This window comes from Lepidochelys olivacea (assembly GCF_965140295.1).
Source record: "Lepidochelys olivacea isolate rLepOli2 genome assembly, chromosome: 12".
NCBI classification, from domain to species: Eukaryota; Metazoa; Chordata; order Testudines; family Cheloniidae; genus Lepidochelys; species Lepidochelys olivacea.
In genome coordinates this window covers 1100111-1120260 of record NC_140422.1, presented here as the reverse complement: position 1 = coordinate 1120260, position 20150 = coordinate 1100111, and the positions used below count along the sequence as shown (strand labels likewise).

The window sequence follows — 20150 nt, the reverse complement described above, 5'->3', positions numbered from 1 at the left end:
GCATGGTTGTTTTCTCAATGAGCTGGTCTCTAATCATCTCATCTGCCATATTCCCAAAGTCACAAATTACAATCAGACTCCTCAAGGAAGCAATATATTTCATTATAGTTTCCCCTGGTTTTTGCTCATGCTGGCAAAATCTGCAGCGATTAGCTACTACATTCACTTTTGGCATAAAAAATTCCTTTAATGCAGTGAGTGCAGTCTCATTTATCATCTGCAAGGGGAAAAGTGTAAAATATACGCTGTCCTTCTGCTCCAAGGCAGTGGATTACCAGAGCACACTTTCTTACTTCAGAAATCTCTGTAGCACTGATTGCAAGCAGATAAGTCTCAAACATATGGATCCAGGTAGTAAAAGCAATTGGAGGCTCACCTGGGCTTTGCAGAAAGGGCGTAGGTGGGTTCAGAGGCAGAAGATCCCACCCTCGTCGCCAAAATGTTGTAGCAACGAGGCAAGGTACTAACAAGCTTCAACAGGACTTTATTTTCAAAGTGGAAACCTCTGTACCAAGCTTCTGCTGCCTGCACCTGCTGTAGCTTTCTCCCAACCTCTCAACTCCTCCCCCTCCTTCCTGTTTTCTGTCCTTTCAGACTCTCAGCCAGTGATCCCAATTCTAATCATTACAAGCAACATCTAAACACCACATGGCTCTCCTCATGTGGAAGCTGTTCCAAACACCCCTCATCATTTTGTTGCCTTTCTCTGCCCTTTTCCAACTCTAATAAAAAGGGAACAGAAGTCTGAGGCTAAGATGGTCTGCCCATACCTCCCAAAGCTAGGGGAATACATTAGTCATGGAGATGCTCAATATGAGGCAAGAGCTAAAGTTTGTTCATTAATTCTCCAGCATTAATGTTAAACTAATTGGCATCATAGGGATGCACAGTGCCTCACAAAAGAGTCTAAAGTGCCTCAGGCCAGGGACCTGCCACAGCAAAGACAGAAAAATGCAATGCAGATAATTCAGAGGCTGAGGAAGGAGGGTGGTAGTAGCAGATCTCCTTGGTCTATTGGCCATGGGAGATTGGGCAAATATGGAATGATCCTGAATGCCAAGACAGCAGGTGCTTGGAGGCTGGGCAGAGGGAGGCTGTTCCAAGCATAGAAGGCAGGGCCGTAAATACAGCAGAATTAAGAAGGGGACAGATGACGAGGCTGTTGAAGGAAAGAACACAGATTGATGAGCAGGGGATCAAGGACTGAACTCTTAGGGACATCCAGAGAGACGGGGCTAGAAGAGGGCATGGGACCCCCAAAAGGAGGGACTGAGGAGACCCTTTGCTTTGGCCACGCATTGCTGGTCATTGCCCTTGGCAAGGTCACTGGTTTCAGCAGTGCCAAGATGGTGGAAGTCAGACTGAAGGAGAGAAGGAAGCGGAGTCAGAGAGAAAAGAGAGCACATGCAGGCCCTGTGGGGAAGTGGGGTCAGGGAAGTCTCCCTTCAGGAACAGTGAATGAGAGAAGGGGGTTCTTTTAGGAGAAAGGACCCAGAGGTTGCGAGAAGGAATGAGAGGAGAAGGGAAACAAGAGGGGCAAGGGCCTGGACCCTCAGATTGTAAATTCTTCAGAGCTCCTGATGGGTCTGTGTGGAGCTAGCACAGGGGGCTCCAGTGTTAACTGGGGCACTCATGCCCAGAGGCCCCAGCACCGGTCCAGCCCTCCAACACCACCTGAAACTGGACAGAGGCAGCAAGCTGTGGAGTGACATAAAGCCACTGAGGCAATATAACTGCTTCCCAGCACGGGGATCCATCACCCTGCTATGGTGCAGATGGAATCTGCAGGTCTCAGACGCAATTGCATGATTATTTCCATGGCAGCCAGGAACAAGGCTCAGTGGAGGATTGTGGTTTTCAACAACTGGGTGGAGCAGCAGGAGTGGATGAGCTGTGAAATAATGGGTGATGCTCAGACCCCAGTGGTTCAGGAGCTGAATTACCAATCTACATTACCCAGAAGAGCTACAGGAGTGTGAATTCATGGTCTCATTTACTACAGTGCTATAGATTCATAGTGTCATAGTATGCCCAGGGAAATATTTTGTGTGTGTATGTATATATACACATACAAGGGGTGTGTGTGTGTGTGTGTGTGTATGTAACTATTCTCTCAGCAAAATGACTGACCAAGTATTATTTCATCAACTACAATTGGTTAATAACACAGTAAAAGCCTTCTGATTGGTTAATAAATTAAATCAGTGTTTTAATATCGTGTGCTGCAAAGAGCCACAGGAGACACATTAAAGAGCCACTTGTGGCGCACGAGTCTCAGTCGCAGCAGTATCACTGCCCTAATGAATGATGAAAAGAGAACTACAGAGTGAAAAAGCTACCTAATTTAAGAACTAGTTTTCCATGAGTCACCAATACCCCCATGGAAGCTCCGATTTTGATTTCCTTAAACACATGCTTAGAAACAGACGCCTTCTATGTTACTTAAGACCACCGCCACAAGTCTTCCCAATAACCACAATCTTATCAGCCTCCAATAACCCTGTCCCATCTGGGTCACCGTCTCCTCTCCATTAATGTAAACTGAAAGCTCTTCGGGGCTGGTATTCCATTTCTATTCTGGTACTCCACAAACACAGGTGAAGCTTTACAAGAAGTGAACAGCAATTCAAGACAAAGACACAAAATAATCTGAGGCATGTTTGATTTATGAGCATCGTGCCCCGTGTCATCAATATCATAATCTGCTCCAAGAAGGGGTTTGGGAGGCATCCTGCTCTCCGAGTTTGCTTAGCCAGAGAGAGCTTGTTTGAACGATGTAGGAAGCTGGCTCTGATCAAATCAATAACAACTTCACCGAGGCCAAAGGTGCTAGTGCGCTGACTCAAAAATCAGACCTGCAGACGTTGTGACTTTCTCTCCCTATTTGAGGTTCGGTGGGCAGAGAACAGAAAAAAGATGACTGGAGAAGAGAGTGAAAACTCGGGAGTGCCGGCTGAGCCAGAGGATGGTGGGCCATGGACAGCAACACCCACTCGAGCAAAGGGTGCAAGGCAGCTTCCATCGCAGCTGTGATTTCACATGCTCATGCGTGTCCTAGAGCAGTGGTTCTCAGCCACTGGCGGTCCGCAGCTTATGACTAAGGGATCCACAAAAGACAGACTGAAAACTGAACAGAATTTGACTCTATATACAGACAATAGATGTCCAAAGAGGTCCACACCTCCAGTTGACTTTTTTTTTTTAAGGGTCCGCAAATGAAAAAAAGTTGAGAACCACTGGCCTAGAGCTCACTGCAGCCCTCCTGTAATTTGAGTCATTAAGGTAGATGGAAAGTTTTATGATTTGCCCCCAGACTTTCTATCATCTCTGACCCCCACAAGGGAGTATTAGATAATGAAAGTCAACATAAACATGCTCATGACGTGCATAGCCAGCATATTAGCTACATCCACGCACTACTTGCATGAGTGAAGGCAACATTGCTCCAGCCTCATCATGACAACACACATGGCCACCAAGTGAGGTCTCATGTTCCTGCGAAAAGAAAACCCCACAAAACTGAAACAAGGAAACACAGCCAATGTCGTCTTCATCCAGACCTTGCAAGGGGAGAGCCATTTCCTGTTGCACCTGGAACAGTCCTTTCTGAAGGATTATAAATTGCATTCACATGATGCCCATGGTTAGTCCCAATCAGACCAGGGCAGGACTACGCAGATAAAGTCCCACCCACTAGCAAATGTGATCGCTACGCACGATTTATCATTGTTTATTATGTTAACGCCAACCAAGATAAAGATCAGGGTAGGCACTGCACAAGCAGTAATAGACAGTCACTGGCCCAAAGAGCTTGTAATCTGAACAAACATCACACACAAGCAGAGTGAAGGTTCACACACATCATGTTAGTTTGGTTTGATTTATTTAAATTTTTGAGGGTAAGGTTTAGAGAAGAGATATCAGGAACTGGAATTAAAACAAAACAAAAAACATAACCCAAATCAAAATGTCTGACAAGCTTCTGCTACTTAAAAGCAAGAGGCGGGGGGGGGAGGGGGAGGAAAGGGGAGAAAAGACCACCCTCTGCCAGGAGCTTCCAGAGGCCAATTGTACAGACATAGCTTTGGTTTTCAAAGAAGTTGAGCTCCTGAAATCTATTTGTGGAGTTAGGACCCAAATACCATAGAATCTAGCTCATCTGCTCACTTATGCAAACTGAGGGCATCTCCCCACCACTCAGTTCTAAGAGTGCTGTAGTGAGGGCTCAAATTATTCTCAGCCTTGTCTAACTTCCCAGAATGAAGTATTAGTGCATGGTACGCTCGATGCCGTAAAATTTTATGGCATCAACGTCACGACTGAGGCTCTGATCTCAAACATCCTACAAACACACAGGCCAATTGAATTGCAGCTGTCAAAAAATAAACCAGCCTGATTCATTGTCCTTGCTTTATTTGGTTTATTTAATAACTGTTGGCTGGTTTGCCAGTTGTTAGTAAGGTCCTGCCATAGCTGTTTTGTAGTCAGCTCTTACGTAAGAAGAGAAGGATGGGCCAATGGTGGTGGGAAAACCCAGGTTCAGCTTCCTGCTCTGCCATGGACTTCCTACATAGAATCATAGAATATCAGGGTTGGAAGGGACGCCTGAAGGTCATCTAGTCCAACCCCCTGCTCGAAGCAGGACCAATTCCCAGTTAAATCATCCCAGCCAGGGCTTTGTCAAGCTTGACCTTAAAAACCTCTAAGGAAGGAGATTCTACCACCTCCCTAGGTAACGCATTCCAGTGTTTCACCACCCTCTTAGTGAAAAAGTTTTTCCTAATATCCAATCTAAACCTCCCCCACCGCAACTTGAGACCATTACTCCTCGTTCTGTCATCTGCTACCATTGAGAACAGTCTAGAGCCATCCTCTTTGGAACCCCCTTTCAGGTAGTTGAAAGCAGCTATCAAATCCCCCCTCATTCTTCTCTTCTGCAGGCTAAACAATCCCAGCTCCCTCAGCCTCTCCTCATAAGTCATGTGTTCCAGACCCCTAATCATTTTTGTTGCCCTTCGCTGGACTCTTTCCAATTTATCCACATCCTTCTTGTAGTGTGGGGCCCAAAACTGGACATAGTACTCCAGATGAGGCCTCACCAAAGTTGAATAGAAGGGAATGATCACGTCCCTCAATACATCCCAAAATGCCATTGGCCTTCTTGGCAACAAGGGCACACTGCGGACTCATATCCAGCTTCTCGTCCACTGTCACCCCTAGGTCCTTTTCCGCAGAACTGCTGCCTAGCCATTCAGTCCCTAGTCTGTAGCAGTGCATTGGATTCTTCCGTCCTAAGTGCAGGACCCTGCACTTATCCTTATTGAACCTCATCAGATTTCTTTTGGCCCAATCCTCCAATTTGTCTAGGTCCTTCTGTATCCTATCCCTCCCCTCCAGCGTATCTACCACCCCTCCCAGTTTAGTATCATCCGCAAATTTGCTGAGAGTGCAATCCACACCATCCTCCAGATCATTTATGAAGATATTGAACAAAACCGGCCCCAGGACCGACCCTTGGGGCACACCACTTGATACCGGCTGCCAACTAGACATGGAGCCATTGATCACTACCTGTTGAGCCCGACAATCTAGCCAGCTTTCTACCCACCTTATAGAGCATTCATCCAGCCCATACTTCCTTAACTTGCTGACAAGAATACTGTGGGAGACTGTGTCAAAAGCTTTGCTAAAGTCAAGAAACAATACATCCACTGCTTTCCCTTCATCCACAGAACCAGTAATCTCATCATAAAAGGCAATTAGATTAGTCAGGCATGACCTTCCCTTGGTGAATCCATGCTGGCTGTTCCTGATCACTTTCCTCTCATGCAAGTGCTTCAGGATTGATTCTTTGAGGACCTGCTCCATGATTTTTCCAGGGACTGAGGTGAGGCTGACTGGCCTGTAGTTCCCTGGATCCTCCTTCTTCCCTTTTTTAAAGATTGGCACTACATTAGCCTTTTTCCAGTCATCCGGGACTTCCCCCGTTCGCCACGAGTTTTCAAAGATAATGGCCAATGGCTCTGCAATCACAGCCGCCAATTCCTTCAGCACTCTCAGATGCAACTCGTCCGGCCCCATGGACTTGTGCACGTCCAGCTTTTCTAAATAGTCCCTAACCACCTCTATCTCCACAGAGGGCTGGCCATCTCTTCCCCATTTTGTGATGACCAGCACAGCAGTCTGGGAGCTGACCTTGTTAGTGAGGACAGAGGCAAAAAAAAGCATTGAATACCTTAGCTTTTTCCACATCCTCTGTCACTAGGTTGCCTCCCTCATTCAGTAAGGGGCCCACACTTTCCTTGGCTTTCTTCTTGTTGCCAACATACCTGAAGAAACCCTTCTTGTTACTCTTGACATCTCTTGCTAGCTGCAGCTCCAGGTGCGATTTGGCCCTCCTGATATCATTCCTACATGCCCAAGCAATATTTTTATACTCTTCCCTGGTCATATGTCCAACCTTCCACTTCTTGTAAACTTCTTTTTTATGTTTAAGATCTGCTAGGATTTCACCATTAAGCCAAGCTGGTCGCCTGCCATATTTACTATTCTTTCGACTCATCGGGATGGTTTGTCCCTGTAACCTCAACAGGGATTCCTTGAAATACAGCCAGCTCTCCTGGACTCCTTTCCCCTTCAAGTTAGTCCCCCAGGGGATCCTGGCCATCCGTTCCCTGAGGGAGTCGAAGTCTGCTTTCCTGAAGTCCAGGGTCCGTATCCTGCTGCTTACCTTTCTTCCCTGTGTCAGGATCCTGAACTCAACCAACTCATGGTCACTGCCTCCCAGATTCCCATCCACATGACCTTGGGCAAGTCACTTAGCCTCTCTGGGCTTCAGTTTCTCATCTCTAAGATGAGAATAACACTGCTTCCCTACCTCAAAGGATAAATGCATTGCAAGATTGTGACTCTACTGATGAAAAGCGCTACATAAGAAAGACAAGGTGGGTGAGGGAATCTCTTGTACTGGACCAACTTCTGTTGGTGAGAGACAAGCTTCAGATCTTACACAGAGCTCTTCAGGTCTGGGAAAATAACTCGGGGCTTGTCTACACTACCACTTACTTTGGTATAATTTACGTTGCTATGGGATGTGAATAATCCCCACCCCTGAGTGACATAAATTACACTGACCTAAGCACTGGTGTGGACAGTGCTATGCTGACCTGAGAGCTTCTCTTGCTGACATAGCTATTGCCTCTCGCAGAGGTGGAGTAATTAAGTCGACAGGAGAACCCTCCCCCCGGGGGGGGGGGGGGGGGCTTAAAGCGTCTTCATCAGACACACTACCACAGCGCAGCTGCAATGGTGCAGGTATGTCACTGTGGCTGGCATAAGCACTCGTGTGCACAGCTATCACCTCTCATTTAGGTGGTTTTATTACGTCAGTGGGAGATCTCCCCTCAGTTGCATAGAGCAGCTACACGAACGATCTTACAGCATCAATACAGCTGTGCCCCTGGGAGTTCGCTAATGTAGATATGGCCTTAGTTTCCCAGACCTGAAGAAGAGCTTTGTAAACTCAGAAACTTGGCCATCTCTACACTATTACGTCGACATACAGCCAAGCACAGTTATTAAATTGCTTCTGCGCGCACGCTTGGCTCCTTGTGTCTGCATCATCACCAGGAGCACTTCTATTGATTGTATTGTCAATGTGGGGCATTGTGGGACAGCTCCCGAGAGCCAGTAACAGTCAACGTGAACCATTGTTCACGTTTAGGGTCTACACTGACAGGGCGTTGACCTAATTACATCGACCGTGACTAAGCCGTATGGGGAGGTGTGTTACTAAATTAGCGTAGAGAGGTATTTATGTTGGTGGGAGCCAAATTTAAGTGAAGAAATTTCCACATCTAGGTTGATGCAAGGCACTTATGGCAACCTGACTCTGTAACATAGGCCAGGCCTTCATCCCTCTCAACAACAGAAGTTGGTCCAATAAAAATTACCTCACCCACCTTCTCTCATATCCTGGGACCAACACTACTACAATATAACTGTATATAAGAAATTATTGTTGTTATTAATGAGGAAGAGCTCTCTCTGCAGCTCAAACCTTTCCATTGTTTCAGTTTCCCTCTGGTGATATTAGGAGCCCTATAAGAGTAAATTCACACTCTTGGCTTCTACCACTTCACTTCACTTCCTACCCTGCCCTCGACCCCAGGAGCCGGTTCTGTAGGTAGCTGAGCTGTGGCTGGCTTGCGACACTCATGGTTTAAGATAACCAGTCTTGAGGGGTGGGATTCAAGAAGTAAAATACCAAACTCAAGATAAGGGGACGCTGCTACCCAATCCTCATCACAATGCACCCTTTATTAGTTACCTGTGCTTGCGAGAGATCATGGATTGGATAAACTAGAGCATAAGTGAGATTTGTACCCCGAGAATGTCAGGCCCCAGCCCTAACAGAACCTTGCTTCCCTGTCCCCAGATGGGTTCTTCCCCTGCACCACAAGATAGAAGGAAGACAGAAGACTAGTAGAGTCCTTAAAGCTCTTGTCCTCTTCAGCCGTCCAGGAGGCCACAGGACATTAAAGCAACATACGTTAATTAGAAGTGTCATTAAACATTTGGTGCCTTTGTGAGGAGATGAAGAAGAATAAGAATAAGTTCAATCAGCAACAAAAAGCATCATGATATTTACAGCACTTCTGAATTGAACATGAGATCTTCTTTTGTAAGGGAGGATGCAGGCAGTTCACCCCTACCCATGCCAAGCCAAGGAATGTGATGGTACAGGGGCTTTTTACTGACACAGCAGCATACCACCAGTGATGCCTTGATCAAAGTGTATTTTCCCTAAATCAGAGACTCAATTATATGATTTCTTCCCCCCCAATCTAGCAAGGCTGTTACCCAGACTAGAGACTAGATTATAATTATCCCACTTAGCTTTGATTTCTTTCTGTTCTGATTGCAAAACTAGTGATGTTTTATTTCAGATAATTGGGTTTATTGATTCATCCCAGGATATGTGCCAGGGAGCAGCTGTCTGGAGGACACATACTCAGGACCCACAGAAGCATGAGCAGAAATGGACATGCCTGCCTGAGGCACTCAAATACCTGGAAGCCCAAGCCCCAGAAGTGCTCCCTGGAAGCTGGGACATGGGAAACGCTTTAACCCCAAAAGGGTGGCACACATGGGACACCAACTCTGAAAACAGCAACTAAAAATTAGGGAATCGGGAACCCTGATTAGAACATGCAGTAGCCAAACAACAACAGTCACGCAGGCCGCTGCTCAGAGACCCTTGAGTCGCATACAAGGCAGAGAGAACTAGACCACTTAAGCCTACAAAAGTCAGTCACTTTAGACAGGGAGATTCCAAGACACCCAACTTCCAATGCATTTCGATGGTATATGAGCACCCACCTCCATTTGGAAAATCCCATTAGAACTGAGTGATGTAAGCTATGTTTCCAACATCATTCATGCCCAAGAAAGTTGAGTAAATACAGCACTATTTAACATCCCCATACTCAATTTCTGTGCAAAATTTTGGACTTGTTGGATGGGGGCCCAACTTTATGCCTTGTTTATAAATGCCCTATTTTATAGCTCTGGACTCCAGTTCTTGCATCAGCCAGGCGGTGGATTTTAGAGAATCTTCTATACAGTTCAGGCTCCTGGTTCAGGCTCTACCACTTCACCAAGAAGTGCCTGCAGTGCATCTGGTAATCAGAACTCAAAGACTCTCTAAGGACTTGCTAGTGAAAAAAAGCAGAATGCCTCTTAACCTCCAGTCAATGCGATACAGTGGCAATTGCAGAACTGCATAACATGACTATCTGGGATCGTTAGAATCAATCCCAGAGCTAGCCACTCTGCAAGTTCAAGTGAACAAATCAGCATACATTCTAGGGGGCTTCTGCCTGCATTTCAGAACTACTGTTAACTAATTCTGCCTGCAAGAGCTGTGAGAGGCAGCAAACCCCAGTTCCAAGTGCACACCCAGTCCTCCAGCCTCTTTGCTGTCAAAGACCTTATCTTTATAAGAAACACAGGGCCAGAATGTGGTCAAACAGGTTCAAGCCATTAACAGAGACTGGAGAAACCAGCATTAGATTCATCCAAGTTCTATGCAGCATTCCTCAAAATCCTCCCTCTCCAGGATGTGTCTCCTGCCTGTCCAGTCTTCAGCCATACACACCAACCCTCCTAGACGTCCAGTGAGCTGACCTAGAGCCTACATTCCAATGATCCAGGGGAGACTGAATCACCCAGAGACATGACAAATTTCTTTTAGCTGCATAGGGTGTCCTTAGCACAGGATTGTGGCAATAGGAGATAAGCCTAAGTTGCAGGCTTGTTCTTCCACTGGAACCATTTGGAAGGTGCTTATTGGAAATCATGCAGGTCCCATTTCACAGAGCTGTGGGCTGCCTGAGCATCCTTTGAGTACACCAGGCATTCCCACCCTTGGGAAACAAGAGCAAAGCTCCCTCACAGAACAGAGCAGAGCAGTAACCCCCCCAGCATCACCGAGATCAGAACTGGTGTCTAAGTCTACGGTAGAATCCAGACTTATGCGAGAAGGATTTGCCTCTGCTTGGGGGCAAACTGAAGACACGCCATGAGGTCATGGGGGCCTTAAAAAGACAGACTTAGGCTGTGTCTGCACTGCCACCTTCACGGCTAAAACTTTTGTGAAAAACACCCCCCGAGCGACCAACGTTTTGGCGCTCAAAAGCGCCAGCAGAGAGACTGTCCCCAGGAGCTACACTCCCAGCAATGGGGCAACCGCCCCTCATTCGGGGTGGGGGTTTAAATTGCCAGGAGAGCACTCCCCCAGCGATAAAGCATCTCTACACGACCCGCTTCACAGCGCTGCCGCGGCCATCCCAGCGTGGGCAGCGTGCACCCACCCCAAATGCTCAGAGTGAGACCCGCAGGCCACGTCGCAGGTGGAGATGAGCCTCCCCTAAAGCCCAAACAGCTGCGGTGTCTGCACAAGGACAGGGTCATTTACAGATGGAAAAAACGAGAGGAGGTGGATGAGGTAATCTCTTTTCAACTCCTGTCAGTGAGAGAATAAAAGCTATTACCTGGTCCAATCAAAGCTCTTACCTCATCCACCTTGTATTGCCAATATCCTGGGACTCACACGGCTACACCACCATCACACACACACAAGCAGTCAGTGAAGGCAAGTGGGACATGTCCTCTTAACAGGGACTCTGGGCGACAAGTGTTTGCTGTGCCATTAGAATGGGATTTAAATCCTTTCTGGCCCAGGCAAAGCAAATCCAAGTCTGAGGGCATGCGTGCAGCAAGCAAGTCACTTGTTACTTAAATCAGCAGATGCCAGATAGAGAGTTTGTCTAGTGCCAGGTTATGTCTGATCTCCCTCCACGGTCTGCTTTCCTCGGCTCTTGACTGGAACCATAAACTCACTGAACATTAAATGAAAAGGAGGACTTGTGGCACCTTAGAGACAACCAATTTATTTGAGCATAAGCTTCATAAGTTTCATCGATGCATCCGATGAAGTGAGCTGTAGCTCACGAAAGCTTATGCTCAAATAAATTGGTTAGTCTCTAAGGTGCCACAAGTCCTCCTTTTCTTTTTGCGAATACAGACTAACACGGCTGTTACTCTGAAACCTGAATATTAAATCTCACCAAAGGAGGGTAAATCCATCCTCATCATCATATCACTCATTCTACTCCACACCTGAACAGAGCCATTGTATGAACATACCCTCGTGTCTCCATGTCTGTACTTTGACCCATTAACCTTTTAGCCCCAATCGGGGCTATTACAGATTATGTTTTCCTTATGCCATCCGATCCTAAACCGAATTCTGCACCCCTTGATAATCTGTACCTTATTCCCTGATAAACAGAAGCTTCTACACTTAAACTTTGTACCTTTTTTATTTTAACATCATCTTAATAAAATTATTAAATCTGAACGGCATTCCCCTCCAGAACAAGCTGCAGAACAGGAACTTGCTTGTCTGGCTAGCTCGTTGGGAGCACGGGGGAGGGGGCTGGAAGGGGAGTGGCATGGGAGAAAGGAGAAGAGTCTCCAAACTGGGGACCATTTGCTCTTTCAAGGATTTGGAAGACTGAAGAATTTTGTTTCAAAAATGCTAACAGGAGCCCTATGATACCAAAATTCAGACGATTTACAAAGCCGTCCCTGAGAGACAGCTGGTGCACAGCCCTCGCTGCTCCATGCTGAAACACAAGGGCTAAACTAAGCCAAGAAAGCAAAAACAAAACAAAACAAATTAGCCAAACAGAAACCTTGCACCCCATGGCCTGCAGGTCACTAAACGTTGGCTCTGGCACCCTCCCCAAGGGAGAACAGTCCAAAGGAAAGGGAGGAAGCCTTGGTTATGAAAGACCTGCCACCAGTTCCGGCTAGATCACTTCCAGGGGTAGGCAGCAAGATTCCAGCTGATATTAGCTGCTGTGAAGGGGGTGCAGAGTGCTAAGGGGGTCTCTGGCAAGTGTCCCCAAACAGGGCAGCTTACAACAAGGGAGCCCCTCCACACTCCAGAGAGAAGACCCTTGGAATGACCTACTTGGATTAGAACCCCGGCCTCTGTTTATCTGAAAGCAGGAGACAGGAGATCAGAAATCAGCCAGCAAGCGGACAGAGCCCCAGGCCAGCAGTGAGTGGAACCACTACTGGGTGACCTGCAGGAGGAGCAGAAGAGAGAGCCCTCATCTTCCGCTCCCTTGGCCCGTTGTGTTGGCTCTTTTCTACACCTCCACATCCCTGGATGGCAGTGGCAAGCACCCTCTCTGCAGGGGAGTAGTTAAGGAGCCAGGGAGGGAGACGGATGGACATGACCAGCAGTGGGAAGTGAATTGGACTGCTACTTTCCCCACTGGGGTGAAGGCATTAGGGGAAGGAGCCAGCTCCCTAGTCTCAGGAATTGCAGAGGTTAAAGGCCCCCCCTCCCCACATCGGTCTTGTGATGACTGTGACAGGGTCAGGCCAGGTGGCTACAGGAGAGTGTTTTGTTTTAGTTTTTTCAGGAGAAAAGCTTTTGTCTAAGTATAAATGTGGAACGCTCTGGTGAAGGAGGCAGACTCAAACCGGAGAGGGCACAGAGTGATGGAAGCCATGGGTTGGCCCAGAGGCGGTCACAGAGGAAACAGGATGAGGAGTGCCACCATCAAACAGAAGAGTCCCATGGCCTCGGACAGGGCAGAGCCCAGGATGGCGTAGGAGAAGAGCTGCTGCTTGAGAGGGGATTCCTGGCATGGCCGATGATCAGCTGCCAAACACTGTTCCAAAACCTGCTCCTGAACCAGTCCACCCCCGTGGCAGCACCCGCACCAACGAACTTAGCATCAATATCCCTGGAGCTAGGGCTCGTTTGGAACGCCCGGTGAGCCGGCTGCAGATGGGAAACACCAGAGAGCCGCACAGTCCGAGTCTCAGGCCTGCTCAGTCAGATATGGAAACCAGCCTTGCCAGAGCCCTGGAACAGCAGCAGAAGCAAGGAGAGCCACTGGAGTCTGCATTTTGACTGATCTGTGGACGGCCACCCCCACGCAAGCCCCCGAGCTGCTGCCCTTTGAGATAGATTAGTCCCAGATTAAGCAGGTCCATTTTCCCTGGGTAAGGTAACAGGCAGTTTTTGAAACAGAAGGAACTTGCTGGAACAAATTCAGGCAGGCAGGCTAATGAGGACACCTGGAGCCAATTAAGAAGCTGCTAGAATCAATTAGGGCAGACTGGGTAATCAGTGCACCTGGGTTTAAAAAGGAGCTCACTTGAGTTGGTGGTGTGTGTGAGAAGGCGGACTGCTGGAGGACTGAGGTGTACAAGCATTATCTGACACCAGGAGGAAGATCTGTGGTGAGGATAAAGAAGGGGTTGGGAGGAGGCCATGGGGAAGTAGCCCAGGGAGTTGTAACTGCCCTGCAGCTGTTCCAGGAGGCACTCTAGACAGCTGCAATCCACAGTGCCCTGGGCTGGAACCCAGAGTAGTGGGTGGGCCTGGGTTCCCCCCAAACCTCTCAACTCCTGATCAGACACAGGAGGAGTTGACCTGGACTGTGGGTTCCCCCAGAGGGGAAGGTCTCTGGGCTGTTCCCCAACCCACATGGTGGATCGGCAGGATTGTTGTTCTTCCTTTTTCCCCATGCTGGCCAGTGATGAGGGTAGCTGAATGAACGGCAGGTTTGAGCCACTAGCAAAAGTGGCCAAGCTGAGGGCTGCCATGAATCTCTGAGGCAAGCAAATCCACCAATAAGTGCAGGACCCACCAAGGCAGAGGAGGAACTTTGTCACATGACTTAGGAGCTCTTTGTACTGGATAAGAATACTGTACATGTCGGTTATATGAACACACTATTTATAGCCTCCTTAGGTAGCTGCTGCCTTGCTTCCAAGTGCTTGAGTTTGGTGAGAGATGCACTGGGTAACTACCCTCACATCTCACCCACAACTAGCTTCTGAGAGCATGTTGCTTGGGGTTTAAGTTTTAAACAAGCATTGGACGGGTCGCTGGCTCTTTAAATTGAAGATGTGAGCATTGCTGGCCAAGCTAATGAGGACTCCTTGGGAGCACTGCCTGATATGCCATTTCACTGTACAGCTACCATGCACGCACAGAACAGCCCGCCTTCACTCCAACATTGGCAAAGGCGCGTGGGGAGCGGGAGGAGAGACTAAAAGTAAGAGTCAAAGTAAGCAAGCATTAAGACCCTGGCTCTTGACTCGAGAGGCTTTGTGCCTTGTCTGAAAGGGGTGGCTAACAAAGCTGTGTGGTGACGTACGGCTTCTCCAGCTGTAACATTCAAGCACATTTACAAGGGAGAATAAGCATTTAAGCATTCTTGACCCTGCCGCAGCTGGGGTGGAGGGGTGGGTCGGACTAGACGAACTCTCACGGTCCCTTCCAGCCTTACGTTTCTCTGATTGGCTTGATTTACAACTAGCGCTGCTACCAGCTGCTGGCATTTACTGTACATTTGAGAAGTTTCTTTAGCTGGTTCAGAGGTGGACGGTGGAAAATCTTCTGTTGCCATAAGATCTCTCTCCAGCAGCTTCAGAGGGAGTGAACCAAGCCTAGTTTTCAAATAACGATAATTCCTTAACCATTTTTCTATCCCTGCCCTAGAAAGCTGGCCTGCATTTGAGTCAGCCTCCAAAGTTACCTACCGCACCAATGTTGTGGCACAATGTGGTTTCGTTGTGTAGACAGAGGGACACTAGTAGTATTAAACGCTTGAAATTTCAAGGAGCCATTTTTGGATCTTTTCATCTCAAGCCAAGTACTTCCTCCATTTAATCCTCATTTCAAGCACAGTCTAGTTGCCAGTGAGACTCAAACCTACAAATATGTAAGCACAAGGATCACTACCCCAAGTTACAAGGGGGAAATCAAAGTAAGTCTTCTAAAGGCACCACATCTACAGTCTTTGCAACCCCCCCAGACACTGTAACCTCAATGCCCTGTGGCTGCTTTCCCTCCCAATGCAACTATGCCCTGGCTACAACAGAACTCCTAACCTTCTCTCCCAAACCTCTTCCCCCCACCTTGAGCACCCCCTTCACTGTAACGGCAGGCAGCACGCAGGCCTTCCCAACAACCTGGTGCATATGGCGCAAGTGCGCTTTGACTCCTCCCTCTCCTTTGCCCTACCTGTCTGAACCCTGCTGCCTCTTCTGCCATACAGCTAAGATCCAGCTTTCTTTCTATTCCCACGGCAGGAACTCTGAGCCAGGACCCAAGTATCCAGCTGTGATTACTGCAGACTCTTCTCCGACTCCCTACTTTATGTTGCCTCCAACACTTGATACAAAACACTGCTAAAATTGCATTTCTTGGCCACGATCTTCCCTATTTAGCACCTCCATCCCTGCTGCGATCCCAATACTGCCAGTCTCAGTGTGACTCTGTTCTGCTGCTCCAGCCCAGGTCACCACGCCACGTCCCAGACATGTTTCCTGAGTCAGGTGGTACAGCTACTATCCCCTCCTGAACACCCATTTCTATCACGGCTCCTACAGGGATAACAGCAGGGCTCTAAGCTAGTCCAATATGTAGTTTAACATGATTACACATTCAAGCTGTATTTCATCAACATGTAGCCTGTCATCACCCGGCCAGCTTACCTGTCTCTTGTCCCCTGCTCTCCCCTACCCTCCATCTCTGCCTGTTGTCTTTTTGAAGTGTAAAGCTTTTGGGCAGTGACTCCCATGTTGGGAAGATGCCCATCACATCCCATGCCTGCTAATGGAAGCGAGCAACACATAGTACAGAGTTGGCATTAGCAGCAGGGTTGGGCCCGATCTATTGCCACTATTGTGAACAGTGAGGATTAAGCAAAACTTTTCTTTAAATCCAGCTGGCACATGAATTGAAGGGGATTTACCTTTAGGGAAAGTTTGCAGGGACAACAACAAACAGAGCTTGGTGAACAGCTGATGTTTTGGTCCAGTGCCAGTAGAGAATTTTTAAAAAAAAATCAATTCAGTCAAACCAAATAAAAATTCAGTGTGATTAAATCAGAAGATTTTGTTTTGGCTCTGTTCCAGAGCAAGGGTTTGAACCTGGTGTGTCATACCCCTGGTGAGCACCCCGTCATTGATCTTCGTGGTCAGCTGCAACTGTATTTTTTAGCAAATAAAGTACTTGTAAGAAAACCTGAATTTAGCTCTAGTAACCAGCCTTTTCCCTCTGGAGGAGATAAGAAACCAGGAAACAGACAGGAATCAAGATTTAAAAATCAGGGTAATTATTTGAGAGACTAGTTACTCAAAACCAGTTGAATGGATTTTCTTCAAAAATACTTTTACAAAAACATTGCTCTTCGCCTTCAGAGGAAGTCTGGTAATTTCTCAGACCTGACCAATTTTTACTGCTGAAGTTCTGGTGCGTCAGTACACAGCTTTATGACAGAGGCTGGGTGCGAGCTCACGAGACTAGCTCACTGTTCCTGTACAATCATTGACAGCGTAGCATTGAGCAGGGAGGGCAGTGCCATGCAGTGACGGGAGTGTAGCATTTGCTCTCGCATCAGCTGTTAACCACCCCTCCCGCCTCCGCCCCTTTAGCCCGTGCACAGAAATGAAGCCTTTCAAAGCCGCACACAGGCTATCTGAGAACGGAATTAATTGAGAACCAGGATCTCTGCATGAAGAAATGAAGCATTTTTCCTCCCACTTCTGCGAACAATTTTGAAATTTTAAACCCTCAGTTTAGCCTAAAGGAAACAATTATTTCATTCTTAGTGGTAACATTCTCTGAAGTTTGGATGGGGGGAGGCTTGAGGGGGATGTATACAATGCAGCCCACCTCTAGGCACCTCCTGCTGGGATTTGTGCCCTGCCACTGATCTTCCTTCCCTGGCATCCAGGAACAACTGCTCTACCTCTGGGAGTATCCCCACCAACGCAACACTTCAGAACTGAGCAGAGATTGCAAAAGGGATTTGCTGTGAGCTAAGGTGGGGCTAGTGAACCACAAACCTTGTGTTGTTACTCTCCCCCCCCCCATATTTCCACATCCCAGTAAGAACAGAGGGGAAGAGGATGGGGGTAGAGGGGTAGTGCTGAAGTTCAGAAGATGAGCAATAAGCCAGCATGGAAGTGAAAGGGGGGCACGTAGGTGACAGGTGAAGGGGGTCGGGTGTGCACTGCAGGAATAGGGGGCAAAGGAGAAGGGAGGGGGACTGAGGGAGCGGCCAGGTTGCAGAGGCAGGGGCCTAGGGATAGATGCAGGGGGTAGGGGTATGCACTGCAGGAATAGGAAAGGGAGGGGGGCCCAGGGAGGGGCCAGGTTGCAGACAGCAGAGACAGGGGTCTGGGGGACCGGGGTGCAGAGGTCAGGGATGGATGCAGAGTGTAGAGGGAAAAGGGGCAGGGAAGGGAGCCCAGGGAGAAGCCAGGGTGCAGAGGGCAGGGATAGGGATGGATGTAAGGGGTAGGGGGTGTGCACTGTAGGGGTAGGGCACAGAGGGGCAGGGAAGGGAGTGGAGCCCAGGGTACCAGGGAGTAGAGGACAGGGACAGGGTACAGGGATGGGTGCAGGCTGGGGGTGTACACAATGCTGGGATGGGGCACAGAGGACGGGGACAGGTGGAACTGGGGGCAGAGACAGGACACAGAGAAGCAGGGAAGGAAGCGGGGCCCATGGTGCAGAGATGGGACTGGGGTGTAGGAGGCAGGGACGGGGCACAGGGATGGGTGCAGGCTGGGGGTGTGCACGCAATGCAGGTATGGGACGGGGACAGGGGGACCAGGACAGGGCACGGGGGGGGGGGGGGGAGGGAGCTGGACACAGGGTGCAGAGGGTGAGGATGGGGCCTGAGGGACCAGGGTGCAGAGGGTGAGAACGGGGCACAGGGATGGGTGCAAACTGGGGAGGTGTGTGCAATGCAGGGATGGGGCACAGAGGGGCAGGGAAGGGAGCAGGGCCCAGGGTGCAGAGGGCGAGGACAGGGGCCTGAGGGACCGGAGTGCAAAGGGCGAGGACAGGGGCAGGGATAGGGACAGGTGCAAGCTGGGGGGTTGCAGAGGGCAGGGACAGGGTACAGGGACTGGCACAGGGATGGGAGCAGGCTCGGGGGGAGCACAGAGGGTGGGGACGGGGCGTGGGGAGGGGGTGCGGGGAGGAGGGGGGGCAAGCCGGGATGGGGCAGGCATGCTGGGACGGGGCGGGCAGGGGCTACGGGGGGACGCAGGGCATGCCGGATGGGGGGGGAGCTGTGGGGACGGGTGCAGGCTGGGGGGAGGGCAGGCTGGGGGGGGTGTAGGGATGGGGGGGGTGCAGAGGGCAAGAACGGCCAGGGGGCGTAGGGGCGGGGCATGCCGGGCAGGGAGAGGGGGCAGGCTGGGGGGGGTGCAGGGACGGGGGGGCGCAGGGGGCAGGGTGCGCTGGGCAGGGATGGGCACAGAGGGCAAGGATGGCAGGGGGACACAGAGGGCAGGGACAGGTGCAGGCTGCGGGGGGGGGGCGCAGAGAGCAGGCTGTGGGGGGGAGGGTGCCGGGCAGGGATAGGGGCAGGCTACGGGGGGGGGCGCAGGGGGCAGGCTGTGGGGGGGGGGAGGGTGCCAGGCAGGGATAGGGGCAGGCTGCGGGGGAGGGGACGGGGGGGCGTGCCGGGCAAGAACAGCGGGGTGCGCCCGGCACAGACGACAAGGACGGCGGGGGGGGGGGCGCAGAGAGCAAGGACGGGTGCAGGCTGCGGAGGGGGGGCGCAGGGGGCAGGGATGGGGGGCAGGGACAGGTGCAGGCGGGGGGGCGTACAGAGGGCAGGGACAGGTGCAGGCTGCGGGGGGGGGAGGGCGCCGGGCGCAGACGACAAAGACGGCGCAGGGATGGGGGGGGCAGGGACGGGCGCAGGCGGGGGGGGGCGCAGGGGGCAGGGACAGGGCGCGCCGGGCAGGGACAGGTGCAGGCGGGGGGGGCGCAGGGACGGGGAAGCGCGCCGGGGAAGAAGAGCGGGGCGCGCCGGGCGCAGAGGACAAGGACGGGCGCAGGCTGCGCGGGGGGGCGCGCCGGGCCGGGCCGGGCGCAGGCTGCGGGGCCGGGACGGGCGCAGGCTGCGGGGCCGGTACCTGCGGGGCGGGCGACGGGCGCAGCTCGCCCAGGTAGTACTGCTCCAGCCAGCGGCGCGCGTTGCGGGAGTGCCGGTGCGGCGGCCCGTCCAGCGCGGCGCTCACGTCCCCGCCCGCCCGCTCCCGCAGCAGCTGCTCGCCGCCCGGGTGCAGCCGCACGAAGCCGCTGAGGTCGTAGAGGCGGCGGCCCCGCAGCACCAGGCAGGCGCCCTGGGCGCAGCGCTGCCGCAGCTCGGCCGGGCTGTAGGCGCGGGGCGGCGGGGCCATGGCGGGTCGGGTCGGGTCGGGCCGCTCCAGCTCCGCTCCTCGGCCACCCGCAGTCGCCAGCCCGGCACCTGCTCATTTCCATCTCATGCATAGGCATGAGCGCCGCCACGCCCCCAAGCGGCGCCTCATGGATATTCAGCAGGCGCGCGGGGCTCTGATTGGTGGCTGGGGCGGCGGGCGGGGCCCAGAGCCAGACCCGCCTCTCTCGGGGGCGGCCGGAGGAAGGGGGGGACCCAGGTGCTGGGTGCAGCTGAGTGTTATTGACAACGCCCGGCCCCCTCTACCGGCAGAGCACGTCAGACAGGTGGGCAGGAACGGTAGCCCCATTTTACAGGGGGGAA

At 50.9% G+C, this 20150-nt stretch overlaps 1 protein-coding gene across 1 annotated transcript in view; it reads right to left on the bottom strand.

The window, feature by feature from the left end:
* The window catches only part of FA2H (fatty acid 2-hydroxylase), a 76185-nt gene extending 56326 nt beyond the window's left edge, over positions 1-19859 (bottom strand). Inside the window, exon 1 of the mRNA XM_084644281.1 lies at positions 19543-19859. Within this exon, the coding sequence (XP_084500407.1) occupies positions 19543-19809 (267 nt within the window). The 5' untranslated portion in view covers positions 19810-19859. The remainder of the gene's footprint in view (positions 1-19542) is intronic.
* Positions 19860-20150: the final 291 nt, after the last annotated feature.